Source organism: Artemia sp. Qi Xiang Cuo, chromosome 13, assembly GCF_049724085.1.
Source record: "Artemia sp. Qi Xiang Cuo chromosome 13, ASM4972408v1, whole genome shotgun sequence".
Classification (NCBI taxonomy): domain Eukaryota; kingdom Metazoa; phylum Arthropoda; class Branchiopoda; order Anostraca; family Artemiidae; genus Artemia; species Artemia sp. Qi Xiang Cuo.
The window spans coordinates 49,274,310-49,294,156 of NC_142806.1; the positions used below are offsets into that span (position 1 = coordinate 49,274,310).

Genomic DNA, 19,847 nt, shown 5'->3' on the forward strand with positions numbered 1-19,847 from the left:
GCTGTTATTATAGAAAGAGTAACATTAAAACCCAAAATGAGCAGAATCAATTCCGTATAAGAAGGGGACTGTCCCTTCTTTATCCAAACCTCCATCGCATTATCGCAGAAACTTCGGAGGGTGCACATTAGATCAAAAATTGAGAGTTCAAGTCTTTTTTAATAAGTCGAAAGTGATTGGGGAACAACCAGCCGCGGGGGGGGGGTATTTTCCGAAGAGGTATTTTCTGGGCGGGTTAACGCCGGCCACAAGATTAATATGCTTTACGGGTAACAAGCAGATACAGAGAGAGACGAGGGGGGAGAGGAGGAGGACAAGTGAAAGAAAGAGACAGACAGACAGACAGGGGTAGGGGAAGGTGGAGGAATTGAGAGGGAGATGGAAGATTTACTATTAATGAGTTCAGAACAATCTGTTGGAGGTTTGGAATTGGCAATAATTCGAAATAGAAATTTGACAGAAATTCATGTAATTATAATATTTTAATTATAAGCAGATTAAAGTAGCGTATGCGGAGGAGTTTTGCTTGAGACTGAACCCACCTTAGAAGGCACTGAAGTGCTGATTGCGAGCACAAGAAAATTATGTTCCATTGCGCAGGAGTAACTGGGACTCTTATGCTGAAGATGGCCTGGGAGGTAGGCGTGCTTGCCACCTTTGTGGGGAGTATGGGGATGACCTGGAACATTTTCGGAGTAATTGCCAAAGTTTGGAGAATTTAAGCAATAACTTCTTTGGGGGGGGGGCACCACAGCTCCCAGGAAAGTTTCATAAATGATGTTTTAGGAAAACGGAAGTAATAATTTCGAAGTGTTGAGTGCTATTGTTTGATTTGTTCATTTTTTAATATATTTTTTTTCTGTCTTTTTTTGTGTGTATATGGCCACTTGTTTTTAAACACAAGCACAAGTATGTATTTAAATGACCCGTTTTTAGGCAATATGGATACTGAAGGGGTGATATTCCACCCCTTATAACATAAAAATTTCAGCATGAAATAAAAGATCACAGGAAAAGGAAGAAGATGCCCCCAAAAAGGGTAATGATTACGTCATCAAATTTAAAATATCCGAGAACTCTGAAGCGGAGGTTATAAGTCTTCCCTAAAAGATAGGAAATTTCGTACTTTCCCAAGAAGAACGATCACTAAGGTTTGTTCACCTGTAGCTTTTCTTTCTGGGGGTAATCTTATCAAAACAATTGTAGTAGAATATAGGAAGAGGGCTCGTTCAAGCGAAAATTGAAAGCTCTAGGGTCATTTCTGATTAACAAATGAGACTAAGCAACTGCAAAAGCAATAATCTTGGTTCAAGGCGGACCAAAATAGTAACAAGCGAAAATTCCAATTTCAAGAATTGAGTGCAGCTGTCATCCCTCAGAAACCTTTTTTTTTTTGCTAAATACCATTTAACTTATTATTTAGTGGGAATCTGATCTTAAAGAGTATAGCTTAAGAAGCGAGCGATTGAGCAGACAACAGTCCCCCTCGTATATGCGATAACTTAATTTTTAGTGCCATCATTTATTCCCATTTGAAAAAAATTATTTAATGCTTGAAGAAAGACTTTCCCTCTAAAGGCTCACAGTTCTTCTTCTTTTTTTTCTTTTTTTTAAGCTAAAGCAAAAAAAACGATGACTAAGAAATAACAGGTGAAGAAAAACAAAGTAGAGGTTGGGATACAGTCCCACTCCACTAAAAAAAAACAGGCGATAAACCGTTTCGCCTTCGGTTTTAAACTTCAACTCCGTAAGTCCCTGACCAGGAGACTCAATTGAATGAAAGAAAAATTGGAAAAAAATGTTCGGCCGGAAATGGGGCCTGAAAAAGAGCAATTTTTTCTCCCAAGTGGCTTGAAATATATATCCGTAAGTCTGGGGCCAAGGAGACCCTAATATAAAAACAGTTTTTTAGGTTTGGCTAGTAAGCAAAATTAATTTGGCTAGCAACAATATAATGAATATAGGCAACTGATTCCTTTAAAATCTAGCAGGACATTCCCAAATTTGAGTCCATCAATTGCAGAACATCTGTTTGATTTCTAAACCAAAATATCTGATTTGAAAAAGCATCAATAATCGGGAGAAACTCAAGTTTAACTCGGTTTTAGAGAAATTCCAAAATTTAAAAAACTACGCACAAAGATTTACATATGAATCAAGATGAAGATAATTTGAATTCAATTTGTAATAATAAAAATACCGAAGAACAAGCTTGTCTGTCGCAGAGCAAAATATTCAAAACTATGATCAAACAGAAAAGTAGAGCTTACTGTCCTTCACCCCCCCCCCCCAGTAAAAAGTGTGCTTTAACTACATTGATTTATTTTTGTGACGCCTATCATCAGATCTTCTTTTATCCAATCATTTACCGCGTTCGGTTAAGCTTAATGCAATTATACTTTTTTTTCAAAATCCTTAAAGGATTTTGTCAAAATCTTATGGGTCTAAAAATAGCATAAAAATTGAAAAAAAATAATTGCAATAAGCTGAAGAAAACTCAAGGTTACTCCGCTTTTGGTTAAGCTTATTGCAATTTTTTATTCCAATTTTTATGCTATGTTCGGAAACATAGGATGTAGACAAAATCCATTAAGGATTTTGAAAAAAAAATAATTGCAATAAGTTTAACCAAACGCTGGGTTACTCCGCTTTCGGGTAAGCTTATTGCAAATGTTCTATTCCAATTTTTATGCTATGTTCGGAAACATAGGACTTTGACAAAATCTTTAAGGATTTTGAAAAAAAAATTGCAACAAGTTTAACATAACACAAGGTTACTCCGCTTTTGGTTAAGCTTATTGAAGTTATTTTATTCCAATTTTTATGCTATGTTCGGAAACATACGATGTTGACAAAATCCATTAAGGACTTTGAAAAAAATAATTGCAATAAGCTTAGCCAAACGCAGGGTTACTCTGATTTCGGTTAAGCTTATTGCAATTATTTTATTCCAATTTTTATGCTATGTCCGGAAACATAGAATGTTGACAAAATCCATTGAGGTTATAGAAAAAAATATAATAAAAATCAACTTAACCGAACGTGTGGATGATTTTTAAAGCGCATGTCAGAAAGTGAAGTCAAATAATCCCACCCTTTTACCAGTTGTGGTATATATCTGCTGCTAGTACTATGTAAACTTTTAAGCTTGTAAAATGAACGCAAAACATGTTCTTTTTTTAATGAAATTTTAAACAAGTAAAAAGAGTGAAAAGTTATCAAGTGAAAGCAATTTTGAAAGCAAAATGTATTTCTCTGTACTATGACCCTGAAAAACTTGACCCATTTGAAACGAAAGCCTATTTGAAAAGCAAACGCGTTGCTGTGATTATAGCAAATAAAAAAACAACGTCATCGCATAGGTGATTTTGTCATTTAGTAAACGAGGATTTCTGTTAGGATATTAAGTTGAAAAAACAAGTTTTTTTCAACTGAAAGTAAGGAGCAACATTAAAACTTAGAACGAACAGAGATTGTTCCGTATATGAGGGGGTACCCCTTTCTCAACCCTCGCTCTTTACGCTAAAGTCTTAAAGTTCTTTAAAAATACATCTCATTCAAGTTCAACGGTTTGAGCTGTCTTTCCTAAAGAATTGTGACAAAAAGTCAAGCTTTATCGTAAAGGTTGAGGAAAAGGCAGCCCACCTCATTTACGGAATAATTTCTGCTCATTCTAAGTTTTAATGTTGTTCCTTACTTTCAGTTGAAAAAACTTTTTCTATTTAATTTCAGGCCGTTTTTCTAGTCTTGCCAGAGAATCCCCTCCCCCCTCCCGTGTAAAATTTCCCCTGGAAAATTCCTTTGGAAACTTCTTCCAAGAAAAAATTATCCAGTAGAAAACCTACCCCGCCAAAAATACCCCCCCCCCTAAAAAAAAATTAAATATACTTCCCAATATAAATACTATGTCTGAACAATGACCAAATTGCATAAGTTCCAGCCCTTTTTTTAGGGACTATGGGGGTCATGTTATCTTTATGTAATATTTTCCTTTTTGATAATAGTTATCAGTAAAACTTAAATAATATATTTTCTCATAGACTGGACGTAACTGGAAAAAGTCCTGGGAATTTAATTACTAATCCAGGACTGTCTGTTTTACTTCAACTGGAGCTTTGGAACATTCTCTCCAACACATGCTTTTAAACCGTTGTATGAATCTATCATTTAATATCGCTTACTACTGCTGAGAATAAATTATCCTATCTTTGTTTTGTGTTAAGGCTCAGAGTTTGTTTCAATTTTGTGCTTTGTTTTTGTCAGAATTTAATTTTGATGTAGAACTTAGTACTGTTTTTGTACAACTTAGTTAATGAATTCGCCCGAAAATGTGAGATAGCATCGTGAATTATTCCAGTTCATAGTTCTTTTTCTAAAGGTTTGTTTCCCAGAGAGAAGAGATCATTGACTCCCTAGAAACTTCCGTTTCATTTTACTTAGCTATTTCTACCGTCACGAATTTAAGCGACATAGTCTTTTACTTTGCTACGACTGTAATTGCATACTAACTTCCAAGTACCTGATGAGTCTTTTAACCCCATTAGCAGAGAAACTACGTCTTTTTGGTTTCCATACAAGAATGCTTACTCGCACGGAAAGAGGAGTGGTCACTTTCAGAAAATAAAGTTTGGTGTTAAAAATATGATTCACTCCAGTTTGAGTGATCATAGTAACTTTTGACTTTTGTGCACTTGTCAAACAGTTCGTGGCAACGAACTGTAAGTAAGGAGCGACCCGACTCAATAGTAACCAAAACTCTAAAAGACGATTTTGATACCAATAGCTATATCAAAAGAATCGGCTTGTTATGATATATAATGTCGAGCAAGAGGTAAGATAGATAGGTAGTAAAATGAAGGGAATAATAATGAAATAGGGATGAATTAGGTTACAAATAAGCAGGAAGTCTTAGTTAAAAAAAAAAGAAACAGGATTAATTTTTATTTAATTTTCAGGGGCACGAAAAGAAAACAATAACCGGTCTGATTCTATGCATTGCATGAAGTAGCACCAACTCAAGAAAATGAAAAAGAAGAGGAAACGAGGAAAGGAGGACCAAATACAGCTGGATAAAAGAAGGAAAAGAAGAATTATTTGAAGTAAGTATTAGAAAAAGATTTCGTGTATTTTCAGTATTATAGTTTATTTTTGAATAAAAAAAAGACTACGAGCCTCAGAAAATTTGCTCGATTTTCAAAAAAGAAAGGAAACCCCCCTAAAAGTCACAGAATTGATAAATGTCATCATCGGATCCAGTGTATCAGAGAACCCTACTGTAGAGGTTTCAAGCTCCTATCTGCAAAACTGTGGAATTTCGTGTTTTTGCAAGAAGGAAGATCACGGATGTGTGTTTATTTTTTTCCCAGGGATGATCTTATCGATCAATGGTCGTAGACTATCGAGAGAGGACTCATTCGAACGAAAATTGAAAGTTTTAGTGCCCTTTATAAATGACCAAAAAGATTAGCGGGCAACAAGACCCCCTTCCACGCCCCTTTTTCCAAAATCGTCGGACTGAAATATCCAATTTGTTCAGCACAGTTGAAAGGCCCAACAACTATACCTTTAGAGATAACATGGCCCCTACAATCCTTGAGCAAAGGTATTTAAGTTATAAAATTTGCCCATTGTCGTGGTTACAGCGGTAGTTGCAACCTAGTAAAGAGCGAACCACAGCCCATAGCAACCGAAAGTTAAAAAACGCGTCTTGAAAAAAAACTACCTAGTGAACAAAAATGCCATGTAACACTGATTCAGGAATGATAATTTTATTTCGGTTTGTCTTAAAATTAAAAGTTTATTGCGAAAAGTAATTTATGGTGATCATAGGCAGCGCAATCGCGCTGCTAAAGTAAAGAACGATGTTGGTAATATGTATTATTTATTTATTTTTTCTTTAGACCAGGGCACTTCGTATCGAAGGAGTTGTCGCAGAAACTTCGAAAAGGGCTCATTAAATTGGAAATTGGAGTGGCTTTTTAATAGTCGAAAAGTGCCCTTTTTAATAGTCGAAAGTGATTGGAAGGCAACTAACACCCCTTCTACGCCCACCAATTCTCCAATCACATCCAATCAAAATTTTGAGATAGCCATTTTCTTCAGCGTAGTTGATTTCCAGATATAAATTATGTTTTTGAGAAGGATACACCAACACAGCCCTCGGGAAAAGGGTTGTAAGTTATACCAGGGGGCACATAAGGTTTTTATAGAAAGCGTTGTAGAAACTTCAAAAAAGGCTCATTCGATTGGAAATTCAAAGGGCTAGTGCCCTTTGAAAGTGATTGGAGGGCAACTAACCCCCCTCTCACGCCCACCGTTTCCCCAAACACATCCAATCAAAATTTTGAGATAGCCATTTTGTTCAACGTAGTTGAAAGTTCTGGAAATTAGGTATTTGAGGATGACACACACACCCCCAGTCCTCAGGGGTAAAGGTTGTAAGTTATTCCCTGGGGGCATATAAGGTTTTTATATAAAGCGTTGTTGTAGAAACTTCAAAAAGGGCTCATTTGATTGGAAACTGAAATGGCTAGTGCCTTTTTTAAAAGTCAAAAGTGATTGGAAGGCAACTAAACCCCCTTCCACGCCTACCCTTTACCAAAACATATCAAATCAAAATTTTGAGATAACCATTTTGTTCATAGTAGTTGACAGATCCGGAAATTATATCTCTGAGCATGGCACTCCCCCCACAGACCTCAGAGTAAGGGTAATAAGTTATTCCCTGGGGGCATGTAAGGTTTTTATTGAAAGCTTTGTCGTAGAAACTTGAAAAAGGGCTCATTCGATCCGAAATTAAAGTGCTAGTGCCCTTTTGAATAGTCGAAAGTGATTTGAGGGCAACTAACCCCCCTCTCATGCCCACCTTTTCCCCAAACACATCCAATCAAAATTTTTAAATAGCCAATTTGTTCAACGTAATTAAAAGTTATAGAAATTAGGTCTTCGAGGATGATAACCCCCTCAGAGCCCTCAGGGCAAGGGTTGTAAGTTATGCCCTGGGGGCATATAAGATTTTTATAGAGTGATGTTGTAAAAAATTCAAAAAAGGCTCATTTGATTAGAAATTAGAAGGGCTTGTGTCCTTTTTAATAGTCAAGTGCTTGCAGTATAACTAACACCCCTCTCAAAACTACTATTTCCGAAAACACATTAAATTAAAATATTGAAATATTCCTTTTGTTTGATGTCTTTCAAAAGTCCGGAAATTATGTTTTTGAGGATGACACTCCCCCACAGCCCTCAGGGCAAGGGTTATCAGTATGCCCGTGGGGCATATAAGGTTTTTTTATACAGAAAGCGTTGTTGTAGAAACTTCCGAAAATGAATCATTCGATTGGGAATTGAAACAGCCAGTGCACTTTTTAATAGTTGGAAGTGATTCGATGGCAAATAACCCCCTTCTCACGCCCACCATTTCTCCACACCCAACCAACCAAAATTTGAGATAACTATTTTGTTCAACGTAGTTGGAAGGTCTGGAGATTATGTCTTTTAGGGTGACAGCCCCCTCACAGCCCTCAGGGCAAGGGTTGTAATTTATGCCCTGGGTCATATAAGGTTTTAATAGAAAGCGTTGTCCTAGAAACTTCAAAAAGGGCTCATTCGAATAAAAATTGAAAGGGCTAATGCTCTTTTTAATAGTCGGAAGTGATTGGAGGGCAATTAACCCCCCCTCGCATGCCCACCATTTCCCCAAACATATCCAATCAAAATTCTGAGATAGCAATTCTCTTCAATCTAGTAGAAAATTCCGGAAATTAGGTCTTAAAGGATGATAACCCCCAGCCCTCAGGGCACGGGTTGTAAGTTGTGCACAAGGGGCATGTCAGGTTTTTTTTGAAAGCGTTGTCGTAGAAACTTCAAAATGGCTCATTCACTTGGAAATTAAAAGGCCTAGTTCCTTTTTTAATAGTTGAAAGTTAAGTTGAAACTTTAGCTAAACGATTTGAAAAAGATTAAAGTTACATATTTCAAATTTTGCAAATTTCTTCTTTCTCGGCCGCTGCCGGTTGTGGGGGGGGGATGGGTTGTCGTCCTTAAAGACCTAATTTCCAAAATTTTCAACTACAGTTAATAAAATGGCTATCTAAAAATTTTGATTGGATGTGTTTGGGAAAAGATGGACGTGAGAGAGAGGTTAGTTGCCCTCAAATCACTTTCGACTATTAAAAGGCACTAGCCCTTTGGATTTCCAATCGAATGACCCGTTTTTGACGTTTCTACGACAAAGATTTTCAATAAAAAACCTATCTGCCCCCAGGGCATAACTAATAACCTTGGCCCCGAATACTGTGGGGGGGGGGGGTTTTCTGGTCAAAGATATAATTTCCTGAACTTTAAACTGCGTGGAACAAAATGGTTATATCAAAATTTTGATTGGATATGTTTGGGGAAATGGTGGGCGCGGAAGGGGTGTTAGTTGCGTTTTAATCACTTTCGATTATTAGAAAAGGTATTATCCATTTCGATTTCTAATCGAATGAGCTCTTATTGTAGTTTTTACGACAACACGTTCTATAAAAACTCTACATGCCCCCAGGGCATAACTTACAACCCTTGCCCTGAGGGCTGTGGGCTGAGTGTCCTCCTCAAAAACATAATTCCTATCGGGAAATCAACAACGTTGAACAAAATAGCTATCTAAAAATTTTGATTGGATGTGTTTGGGGAAAAGGTGGGCGAGAGAGGGGGGTTATTTGCCCTCAAATCAATTTCGTTTATTAAAAAGGGCACTAGACCTTTGAATTTCCAATCGAATGAGCCCTTTTTCAAGTTTCTACGACAAAGATTTCAATAAAAACGTATATGCCCCCAGGGCATAACTTATGACCCTTGCACTGAAGACTGTGATGGGGGGGGGGGGTTCCTGCTCAAAGGTATAATTTACTGAGGTTTAAACTGCGCGGAACAAAATGGCTATCTCAAATTTTTTTTATTGGATGTGTTTGGGAACTGGTGGGCAAGGAAAGGGTGTTAGTTGCCTTCCAATTACTTTCGACAATTAAAAAGGGCACTAGCCATTTCAATTTCTGATCGAATGAGCCCTTTTTGAAGTTTCTATGACAACGCACTCTATAAAAACCTTATATGACCACAGGGCATAACTTACAACCCTTACCCTGAAGGTTGTGGGGGAGTGTCCTCCTCAAAAACAATAATTTCTATCTGGAAATCCACTATGCTGAACAAAATGGCTATCTCAAAATTTTGATTAGATGTGTTTCGGGAAAATGGTGGGCGTGGAAGGGGTGTTAGTTGCCTTCCAATCACTTTCGACTATTAAAAATGGCACAAGCCAGTCCAATTTCGAATTGAATAAGCCCTTTTGAAGTTTCTACGACAACTTCTTCGATACGAAGTGCCCTGCTCTAAAGGAAAAAAAAAATAAATGATACATTGTGCCAGCTTCGTTGTTATATACCCTCAGGGCATAACTTAAAACCCTCGCCCCGAGGGTAGTGGGGGAGTGTCCTCCTCAAAAACATATTATCTATTTGGAAATCAACTACGGTGAACAAAATGGCTATCTCAAAATTTTGATTGGATGTGTTTAGGGGAATGATGGGCGTGGGGGGGGGGGCTAGTTGTCCTTCAATCTCTTTCGACTATTAAAAATGGCATTAGCCAGTCCAATTTCCAATCAAATGAGCCCTTTTCAAAGTTTCTACGACAACTCCTTCGATACGAAGTGCCCTGGTCTAAAAACACAGAAATAAACAAAAAATTGTCCCCAAATCGCTCTTTATTTAAGCAGCGCTATTGCGCTACCTATGATTTCTGTTCATTTGGGTTTCATTTATTTGTCGATGCTTATTTGTGTTAGTTTCACGCTTGGTAGATTATTTGATTTTATTTTTGCTCGTTTTTGGCTTAATGGAGTTCTTTAATTTCATTTGAAAAACTTAATTTTTGGAAAAAGTTTTTCTAATTAATTTCTCTTTGTTTTTTATTAACATAGTTTTTTCAGGAAAAAAGTAAATAACTCTTAAAAACTTTTCGTTTTTTTAAAGATTTTATAGTTTCACAAGCTATTTGTATGCTGGAGAAAAATTTTCAGCAATTTTTACACCCTTTTAAAAATTTAAACACCCGTGTTTATTTAGTTTCATACCTCCTCTAGTTGACCTGAAATAGAAAACTTGATACCATTCACAAAAAAATCTTTTTACTTTCTTTGATAGCTTGGATACACTTACGCTATTTTGATTTGGTTAAATTCTAAGAGCAGAAGTAGCCCCGAAAGTTTGAACATAATGCCCTTAGTCGTTCTTGGGATACTGCTGAGATGCCTTATTGGTAATTTGCATTAAAACAGTGCATTTTAATTTAATCTTAAGGCAACATTTAGTTATTGAACATAATGGGCATAACATAATGGACAATAGGAGGGTGGGCATGGGTGGGGGATTAGTTACCCTCCAATCACTTTCGACTATTAAAAAGGGCATCAGCCCTTTCTATTTTCAATCGAATGAGCCCTTTTCGAAGTTCCTACGACAACTCCTTCGATACGAAGTGCTCTGGTGTAAACAACAACAACAACAAAAAAATCACCCATTATACCCATATCGATCTTTGATATAAAAATGTCAAACCTTCAAATTACTTTCGACTATTAAAAAGGGCACTAGGCCTTTCGATTTCCCATTGAATGAGCCCTTTTTGAGTTTCTACGACAACGCTTTCTATAAGCACCTTATATTCCCCCAAGGCATAAATTACAACCCTTACCCTATGTACTTTTAGGGTGGTTGTCATCCTCTAAGACCTAATTTCCAGAACTTTCAACTACGTTAAACAAAATGGCTATCTCAAAATTTTGATTGGATGTGTTTGGGGAAATGGTGGGCGTGAGAGGGGCGTTAGTCACTCTCCAATCACTTTCAACTATTAAAAAAAGCAATGGCCCTTTCAATTTCCAATCAAATCAGCCCTTTTGAAGCTACTACTACAACGCTTTCAATAAAAACCTCATATACCCCAAGGGCATAACTTACAACCCTTGCCCTATGGGCTGGGGGGGTATAATCCTCAAAGACCTAATTTCCAGAACTTTCTGCTAAGTTGAACAAACTGGCTATCTGAAAATGTTGATTGGATGTGTTTGGGGAAATGGTGGGCGTGAGAGGGGGGTTTGTTGCTCTCCAATCACTTTCGACTATTAAAAAGGGCACTAGCTCTCTCAATTTCTAATTGAATGAGCCCTTTTTACAGTTTCTACGACAACACTATCTATAAAAACCCTATATGCCCCAAGGGCATAACTTACAACCTTTGCCCTGGGGGCTCTGGGGGGTTTGTAATCCTTAAATACATAATTGCCAGAATTTTCAACTACGTTGAACAAAATGGCTATCTCTAAACTTTGATTGAATGTTTTTGGGGAAAGGGTGGGCGTGAGAGGAGGTTAATTACTTTCCACTCACTTTCGACTATTCAAAAGGACAATTTCAATTTCTAATCAAATGAACCATTTTTGAAATTTCTACAGCAACTTTCTATATAAACCTTATATGCGCCCAGGGAAAAACTTACAACCCTTGCACTGACGGTTCTGAGGGGGTTATCATCCTAAAAGACATAATTTCCAGAACTTTCAACTACGTTGAACAAAATGGCTATCTCAAAATTTTGATTGGATGTGTTTGGGAAAATTGTGGGCGTGAGAGGGGGTTTAGTTGTCCTTCAATCACTTTCGACTATTAAAAAGGGCACTAGCCCTTTCAATTTCCAATTAAATGAGCCCTTTCTGAAGTTTCTACAACATCGCACTAGCCCTCTCAATTCCCAATTGAATGCCCCCAGGACATAACTTACAACCTTTGCCCTCTGGGGTGTTTGTCATCCTTAAATACATAATTTCCAGAACTTTCAACTACGTTGAACAAAATGGCTATATCTAAACTTTGATTGAATATGTTTAGGGAAATGGTGGGCGTGAGAGGGGGGTCCATTACTCTCCACTCACTTTCGACTATTAAAAAGGGCAATTTCAATTTCCGAACAAATGAGCCCTTTTTTGAAATTTTTACAACAACTTTCTATATAAACCTTAAATGCCCCCAGGGCATAACTTACAGCCATTGCACGGAAGGCTCTGAGAGGGTTATCATCCTAAAAGACCTGATTCCAATCAATTACTACTATTAAAAATAGCAGTAGAACTCTGAGTTTCCAATGGAATGATCCTCTTTTGAAGTGTCTACGACAACGCCTTCTATAAAAACCTTATATGCCTCGAGGACATAACTTAAAACATTTGCCCTGAGGGCTGTGGGGGAGTGTCCTCCTCAAAAACCTAATTTCTATCTGGAAATCAACTACGCTGAACAAAATGGCTATCTCAAAATTTTGATTGGATGTATTTCGGGAAATGGTGGGCGTGGAAGGGGTGTTAGTTTCCTTCCAATCACTTTCGAATTTAAAAAGGGCACAAGTCACTTCAATTTCCAATTGAATGAGCCCTTTTCGAAGTTTCTACGACAACTTCTTCGATACAAAGTACCCTACTCTAAAGGAAAAAAAAAAAAATAATACATTGTGCCAACATCGTTCTTATATGTTCTCAGGGCATAACTTAAAACCCTTGTCCCGAGGGTTGTGGGTGAGTATCCTCCTCAAAAACATATTTGGTATCTAGAAATAGACTACGCTGAACAAAATGGCTATCTCAAAATTTTGATTGGATGTGTTTGGGGGATTGATGGGCGTTGGGGGAGGGGGGGCTAGTTGCCCTCCAATCACTTTCGATTATTAAAAAGGGCACTAGCCACTCCAGTTTCCAATCGAATGAGTCCTTTTCGCAATTTCTACGACAATTCCTTCGATACGAAGTGCCCGGGTATGAAAAAAAAATATGAGCCCATTGCGCCAACATCGTTCTTTACTTAGGCAGCGCTATTGCGCTGCCTATGATTTATATTATTACTTGTCGTATGTTTTTTGCTATGATTGTTTATTTAATTTCTGTTCGTTTTAGGTTTCATTTATTCTTTAATAGTAATTTCTGGTTGTTTTCGAGTTTGAATTTTAACAGGTATTTGTATATGCTGAGTTTAAGTTTAAAATGGCCTTTACTTTTCTTTAAAAAGCTTCTTTTACGGAAAGTCTTTTTTTAATTAATGTACAAATAAATAAACATATAAAAACATCATTTTCACGCAGGAGAAAACCTACTAGGAATTACGTTCGCGCCAAAGTCAATGTTACATATTACCTTTTACACTAAACATTTGATTAAATTCAAATAAATAATCTACAAAATAAACAATAAAAATAAAGATAAATAATAACAGTAACAATAAAAATTAAAATAAATAACTGAATTAAAGATCATAATAAATATTAAGAAGAAATAATAAAAGCAAATCCAGCCAATTAGTCGACTTTCCCTTCCACCACCCTGCACTCCCAACTACATCTCATCCCTCTGCCCTTGCTTTCCTACCCACTTTTCTCCTGAACCACTCCCCCCCTATTCAACCATAACAAAATTCAACAAATTATCACTAAGAAAATAATCTTTTATAAATATTTTATCTTGTTTGAATTTATTCTTGTTTCATTTACTGTCAGAATAATATTCCGTTGTTTTTCAATTTTTTTTCTAGATTTACCTAGAAAACTTTATTATCTAAATTAACTACACACTGACTTCCAAAATCGAGTGGGATTACTTATTTCTTTAACACAATTCATTAAAAAGTTTCAGAACCAGAAAATGTCAGTCACTCTCATCCATATTTCGGTGCATATATTCTTTTCTACAGGATTGTTTCTAAGAGACCAGATAATCGAATCCGCAGATAGTTCCCCTTATTTTACTTATCTGTTTCTTCCCTCATGATTTTAACCGACAATCTTTTACTTGCTCAAAACTAGAATTGCAATACTAGATTCTAAGTTACATATGATTATATTAAATCCATTAACAGAGGAACTCCATCATTTTGGTTTCGACACATGAATGCTTAGGCTACTTGCATAAAAAGTGAGAAGGTCAACTTAATACTAAAATAGTTGCATTAACAACTGTAATTAAAAGCTATAGTTTTCATAGATTGATTTTCATTTCTTATTTCTACAAAAAGGAAATGTTTTCACAAAAAAAAAAAACTTGAACGCTTATTTTAATGAAAAGTTTGTTACTCTTCTGTCAGGCTATGAAGTTGGCAGCATTTAGCGCATACATTAAAACACATCTAAAAAGGTAAATTTCATCCGTGAGGTTACAAATTTTGGGGAGGGCGGACCAAGGGAGGTTACCCCCCTCCCTGGTGAACTGTTTAATTTTATAAAGCTTCCACTTAAGTATATATGAATCTGTCAAGCAAAAAGAAAACATCATATTACAAATCTTCAGAAGAAATAAGCTTCAGGCAAATAATAAATTCTAGTTAATAACCAGACCGGAAATAAACCCAAAAGTTTAAAGGTGTGGATCCTCACTCGACCTTAAAAAAAGAAAAAAAAGGCTATAAATATCAAGCGGTTGTGGTTAAAGCAAACCAACCCGAATAAGTATAGAGGTTGAGAAAGTCCAGCAATGCGCAACCAAGTTGATAGTAAGTCAAGTGATAAAAACAAAAGAATAAGGGCCAAGATCACAGAAACTTCAATCACTATACTTTAAATGAAAACATGTTGAAATGAATTTCATCTATAAACTTTTCACAAGCAATATTCTCCCTACCTTGCTCATTCCAGACACAAATACAATATCGCTTGGCCATGACAAAAAACAAGTCAAATGCCAAACCTTAAAACTTTTCTTAATACAGATTGAACTCCTTCACCTAAACACCGTATCAACTCTTAACATTGTCTGACCAGCAAAAATCCATTTGCCAGCAGAATCATGGCAGCGCCAAGTAAAAAGCGACGTGGGCACAATGTATTATTATTTATTTATTTTTTGTAGACCAGGGCGCTTTGTATCGAAGCAAGTGTCGTAGAAACTTCAGAAAGGGCCCATTCGATTGGAAATTGAAAGGACTAGTGCCCTTTTTAATAATCGAAAGTGATTGGAGGGCAACAAACCCCCTCCCACGCTCATCCTTTCCCCAAACACATCCAATCAAAATTTTGAGATAGCCATTTTGTTCAGCGTAGTTAAGACGTGCTGGAAATTATGCCTTTGAGGATGAACCCCCTCCCCGCACAGCCCTCAGGGCAAGGGGTGTAAGTTATGCCCAGGGGGCATATAAGGTTTATATAGAAAGGGTCGTCGTTGGAACTTCGGAGGGGGGCTCATTGAATTTGGTAATCAGAATTTCTAGTGCCTTTTTTAAGATTCAAAGTCATCAGAGCACCGATGACTCTCCCCCCCCTCAAATTTTCCCAAAGTGCATCTGATAGGAATTTTGAGATGGCCATTTGTTGTTGTAGAAACTTTGAAAAGGGCTCATTCGATTTAAGATTGAAATGGCTAGTGTACTTTTCAATAGTCGAAAGTAATTGTAGGGCATCTAATCCCCCTCCCGCGCCAACCATTTCCCGAAACACAACCAATCAAAATTTTGAGACAGTCATTTTGTTCAACGTAGTTAAAAGGTCCAAAAACCATGTCTTTGAGGATGACAACCCCCCCCCCCCTAGAGCCCTCAGGGCAAGTGTTGTAGGTTATATAAAAAAACATCAAAACTTATAATAACAATGTATATAACTATGTATATGTCAATTAAATTGACAATTCCCGGTTATTTTTTTTAAGTAAAGCGTAAATTATGTTCCGGTTTTGAGAAGCCATGGGGATTACCAGCCCTATACATGTTAATTTCTGTTCATTTTGAGTTTCATTTATTTATTGATAAGGGTTTGTGATAGTTTTACGCTTGGAAGATTATTTGACTATATGTCTGCTCAGTTTTGGCTAAATAGAGTTCTTTATTTTTCTTTGAAAAACTTGCTTTGCGGAAAACATTTTTTAAATTAATTAAAGTATAATAAACAGCTTGAAGTGATGTAACCCTCAGATCTTCCACGACGTAGAACGCAGACGATCAGCTAGTAATTGACGCAGTTCTCTCTCGCTTACCTGATACTTAAATCTTCTACAATTTCTGTCCAGATTTCAAACTGCAGGCAGACAAAGGATTGTGATCCATTAATTTTCTCATCTACGTTTATCTGTACAATTCAGCACCATCAGAGTAGTCGACCCCCCAATTTAGAAAAATGATCTCTCTTTTAGAGGAAGCACCTGAAGAGACCTTGGCATAGGCCATTACCAATTGATCAGTAAAAAGGAAACATTATATGTTATTTATCAACGATATGTAACACTGGTAGCAACGCGTTGTGAAAAGTAAGTCTGAAGGACTTTGTAGATTGTATTCAATTTAATATCATAAATCAAAATTTGTATATTTTTACATAAAAACAAAACCTTAAATATTGACATGTTAATGGTGGTCGGCGTTTACCTCCCCCCCCGGCGCATACCCCCCTCCCGTGGAAAATACGCCCGTGGAAAATCCATCCCACGGAAAATTCCCCTCCCCCCGGAAAATACCCTCCCGCAGAGACATGGACCTTTTAGCCTCGTGGCTAAAAAGATAAACTTTTTAGCCTTGTGGCTTCAGAACTGACTTTTAAAGAAGGCAATCTTTACACTAGAATAGTCGCGCTTAAAATTCTGCCTCAATATAAAAAATTCAAATTCATGAAAACAGTAGATATTTATTTTTTGAATTAGCACTTACTTTTGGCGGTAAAAAAAAACGTCTGTATAGCGATTCTTTTGAGGTTGGCATATTTTTTCACCCGTTTCTTAGACCCTTAGAGCACATTTAATATTTTATAGCTTTAATGTAGAAATTAACTAGTGTCGAACCAACTTACTTATCCCATTGGCTCCAGAGTTGCTCCAGAATATAGGTGGAGTCAAGACTGTGTTGCGTGATCTCCGCAGATGATGCACCTTCCGGGTATCTCCTCGTGGGTATCTCTGAAAATCTTAGGTTTGTCCCAGGTCTATGATGCATTTCAGGTAGCAGGAATTCTTCACTTGTTGCAAGTTCCGATAGAGGCTTGTCTGACGGTTCTATCTACAATTTAAACCTATTACGCAGGCTCAACTTCGAGCAGTTTAAAAGAAAAATTAAATAACATAATTTGAGTTGTTGAAAACAACAACTGAATTATCCATGGGATAATTTGATCCAGTTCGCAATCCAAACACCATAGAAAATTCAATATAAAAATACACAGCTGGATTGAATTTAATGTGACAATTACCTTGGGAAACAATAAGGGGTTACTCCATGCAAGCGAAAGCTTAAGGAGGGTTAAGTCTTTTGCTATATATTTTTTGAATAATAAGTATTCAAGAACGTTTTTTTGAGAAAAAAAAATTTTTGCTTAAGGGTATTTTAGTATGGAGATAAAGGGCACATTAGCACGTAAAAATTCCATGAAGTTGCCGACGTTTCGTTTGCTTTCTCAGGTCACGGATACATTTTCATCCTAGTACGTAACCTTTCGCGTACAATGCCATATGACTCAAACTACCAATCACTAAAAAACGCCCATTGAGTCAACTGAGTGCTTTTAGACTTAAGATCACTTAATCTGGAAAAAAGCAGAGAAAGCTGCAGCCAATAGGTAATGAAGGAAATCTAACTCCCTAATCTTGAAAAGAAAAAAATTTTAACAAACACCAGCATGAGAAAAATAAAGACAACAGTAGCTGAAACTAGTGCTTGCATAGAAAAAAGACAGACAACAACAGAAACAAATAAGAGAGAGAGAATTATTACACATGGTACGTTAACAAGGATGTGAGGAAAGGCGTACGACTATTAAGACCTTTCAAATATTTAGTCGCAATATCATTAATAGCAAGAAAATAGTCTACGCTGTATGTGTTACGTCAAATTAACCGACTATTATTAGTCCAAGGTGCGAAATAGAAAAATATATTTAAAAATCGAAAAAGAACTCACGCATACTATAGCCAAAATGCTTATAATAGGGATAGATCTTCCAGTATACTTAAACTTTAAGATCAATTCATGGGGAATTTGTGTTCCTTTATTTCCCTTTAGATATGTGACAGCCGAAAAGTAGTTGAAAAAAGGTAATTATAAGATCCTTTTGGGCATAACAGTTCATCCCACTGGACAGCTCCTCCCCCTGAAATCATGTAAGTAACTTGAGCTAAAACCTAAAGAAAGTAAAAAGCTGAAATTACTTGGTGTGAAAAAAAAGGTCAATTAAATTTCCGCTAACCTTTACTAAGATAATTGTCAACCATATTCTACAAATCATTAGCAACAGATTATATTTCAAGAACTGTAAAAACAGAAGACGAAAAAAAAAACTTTGAAGAATCAGAGAAAAGGTGGCACATACGCACAAAAATTTCTGAAAGGTTCCTAGTTCTAAATAGAGAGGAATTTGAAATTAATTAATACCCCTTGTTTGTGAGGTTTTTAGGATTAAATTTGATAATATCAGTAATAAAACAAATTTGATAATAATTTGAAAGTATTTTAATTTGACCAAGATATTCAACGTCAAATTCCCATTTATTCTATCCGTACACATAGTCTAAATATAAGTAAATAGAGAGAAATGGCTTGTCAATTCCAAATATACGGAACTATAGGGCTCTGGTTTAACAGGAGACCCTAGGGGTCATGCAAGAAAAGAAAAACTGGTTGGTCTAGTGGCACCCATGCTTCTTAATTCGAAAAAAGACTACAACACCCTCTAAGGCATTATTACTTTTTCAATTTTAAAAAGCCAAGCCAAAAACTCTTAAAATGTGAAATCCGTCAACTTTTAGAATCATTAGATGAAATGAAGAAATATCAGAGGCAACGCTATAGCGTTGCCTATAGTAAAGGCCATACGGCTTCAATGTTTTTTCCCCAAAGGTACTTCATATGGAAGGGGCGGTCGTATAAACTTCAAAGGGCGCTCATTCGATTGGAGATCAAGACTTCTAGTACCCTTTTTCAAGGGTCCAAAGTGATTGGAAGGCAACTAACACCCCTTCCACGCCCACCATTTCCCCAAACACATCGCCATTTTGTTCTACGTAGTGGATTTCCAGATATAAATTATGTTTTTGAGGAGGACACTCCCCCCACAGCCCTCAGGGCACGGGTTGTAAGTAATGCCCTGGGGGCATTTAAGGTTTTTTATAGAAAGCTTTGTCATAGAAACTTCAAAAAGAACTCATTCGATTCGGAATTCAAAGGTCTAGTGCCCTTTTTAATAGCCGAAGGTGATTGGAAGGCAACTAGCCCCCCTCTCCCGCCCACCTTTTCCTCAAAGACATCCAATCAAAATTTTTAGACAGCCATTTTGTTCAACGTAATTGAAAATTCTGGAAATTATATCTTTGAGCAGGACACTCCCCCACAGTCTTCGGGGCAAGGGTTACAAGTTATGCCCTGGGGGCATATATGGTTCTTATGGGAGGAATGCTCGTATAAACTTCAAAGAGGGCACATTTGATTGGAAATTGAAAGTTCTAGTTCACATTTAAGCGTCAAAAGATATCGGATGGTAACCAGCCCCCTCCTTTAAACCCTTTTTTCCCAAATAAATCCGATAAAAACTTTGCTATTTTGTTAAAAACAGTTCAAAGATCATATAACAAAAACTCAGGTGTCGACACAACCCCTGAGGACCCGGGGGCAGGCGTTGGAAGTTATGCCCTGGTGGAATATATGGTTCTTATGGAGGGGATGCTCGAAAAAAATTCCAAGAGGACTCATTTGATTGGATATTGAAAGTTCTAGTTCAGTTTTTGAGTCAAAACAGATTGGAGGGCAACTAGCCCTCTCCCCCCGCCAGGCCCCTTTTTCCCCAAATGCATCCGATAAAAATTT

General features: G+C 36.9%; 1 protein-coding gene across 2 annotated transcripts in view; it reads right to left on the bottom strand.

Annotated features, from left to right (window-relative positions):
• LOC148945366 (protein AAR2 homolog) overlaps positions 1-19,847 on the bottom strand; it is a 95,393-nt gene that overhangs the window by 45,285 nt on the left and 30,261 nt on the right. For both annotated transcript variants that reach the window (XM_089099404.1, XM_089099405.1), the window contains exon 5: positions 16,846-17,051. In XM_089099404.1, the coding sequence (XP_088955530.1) occupies positions 16,846-17,051 (206 nt within the window). The remainder of the gene's footprint in view (positions 1-16,845; positions 17,052-19,847) is intronic.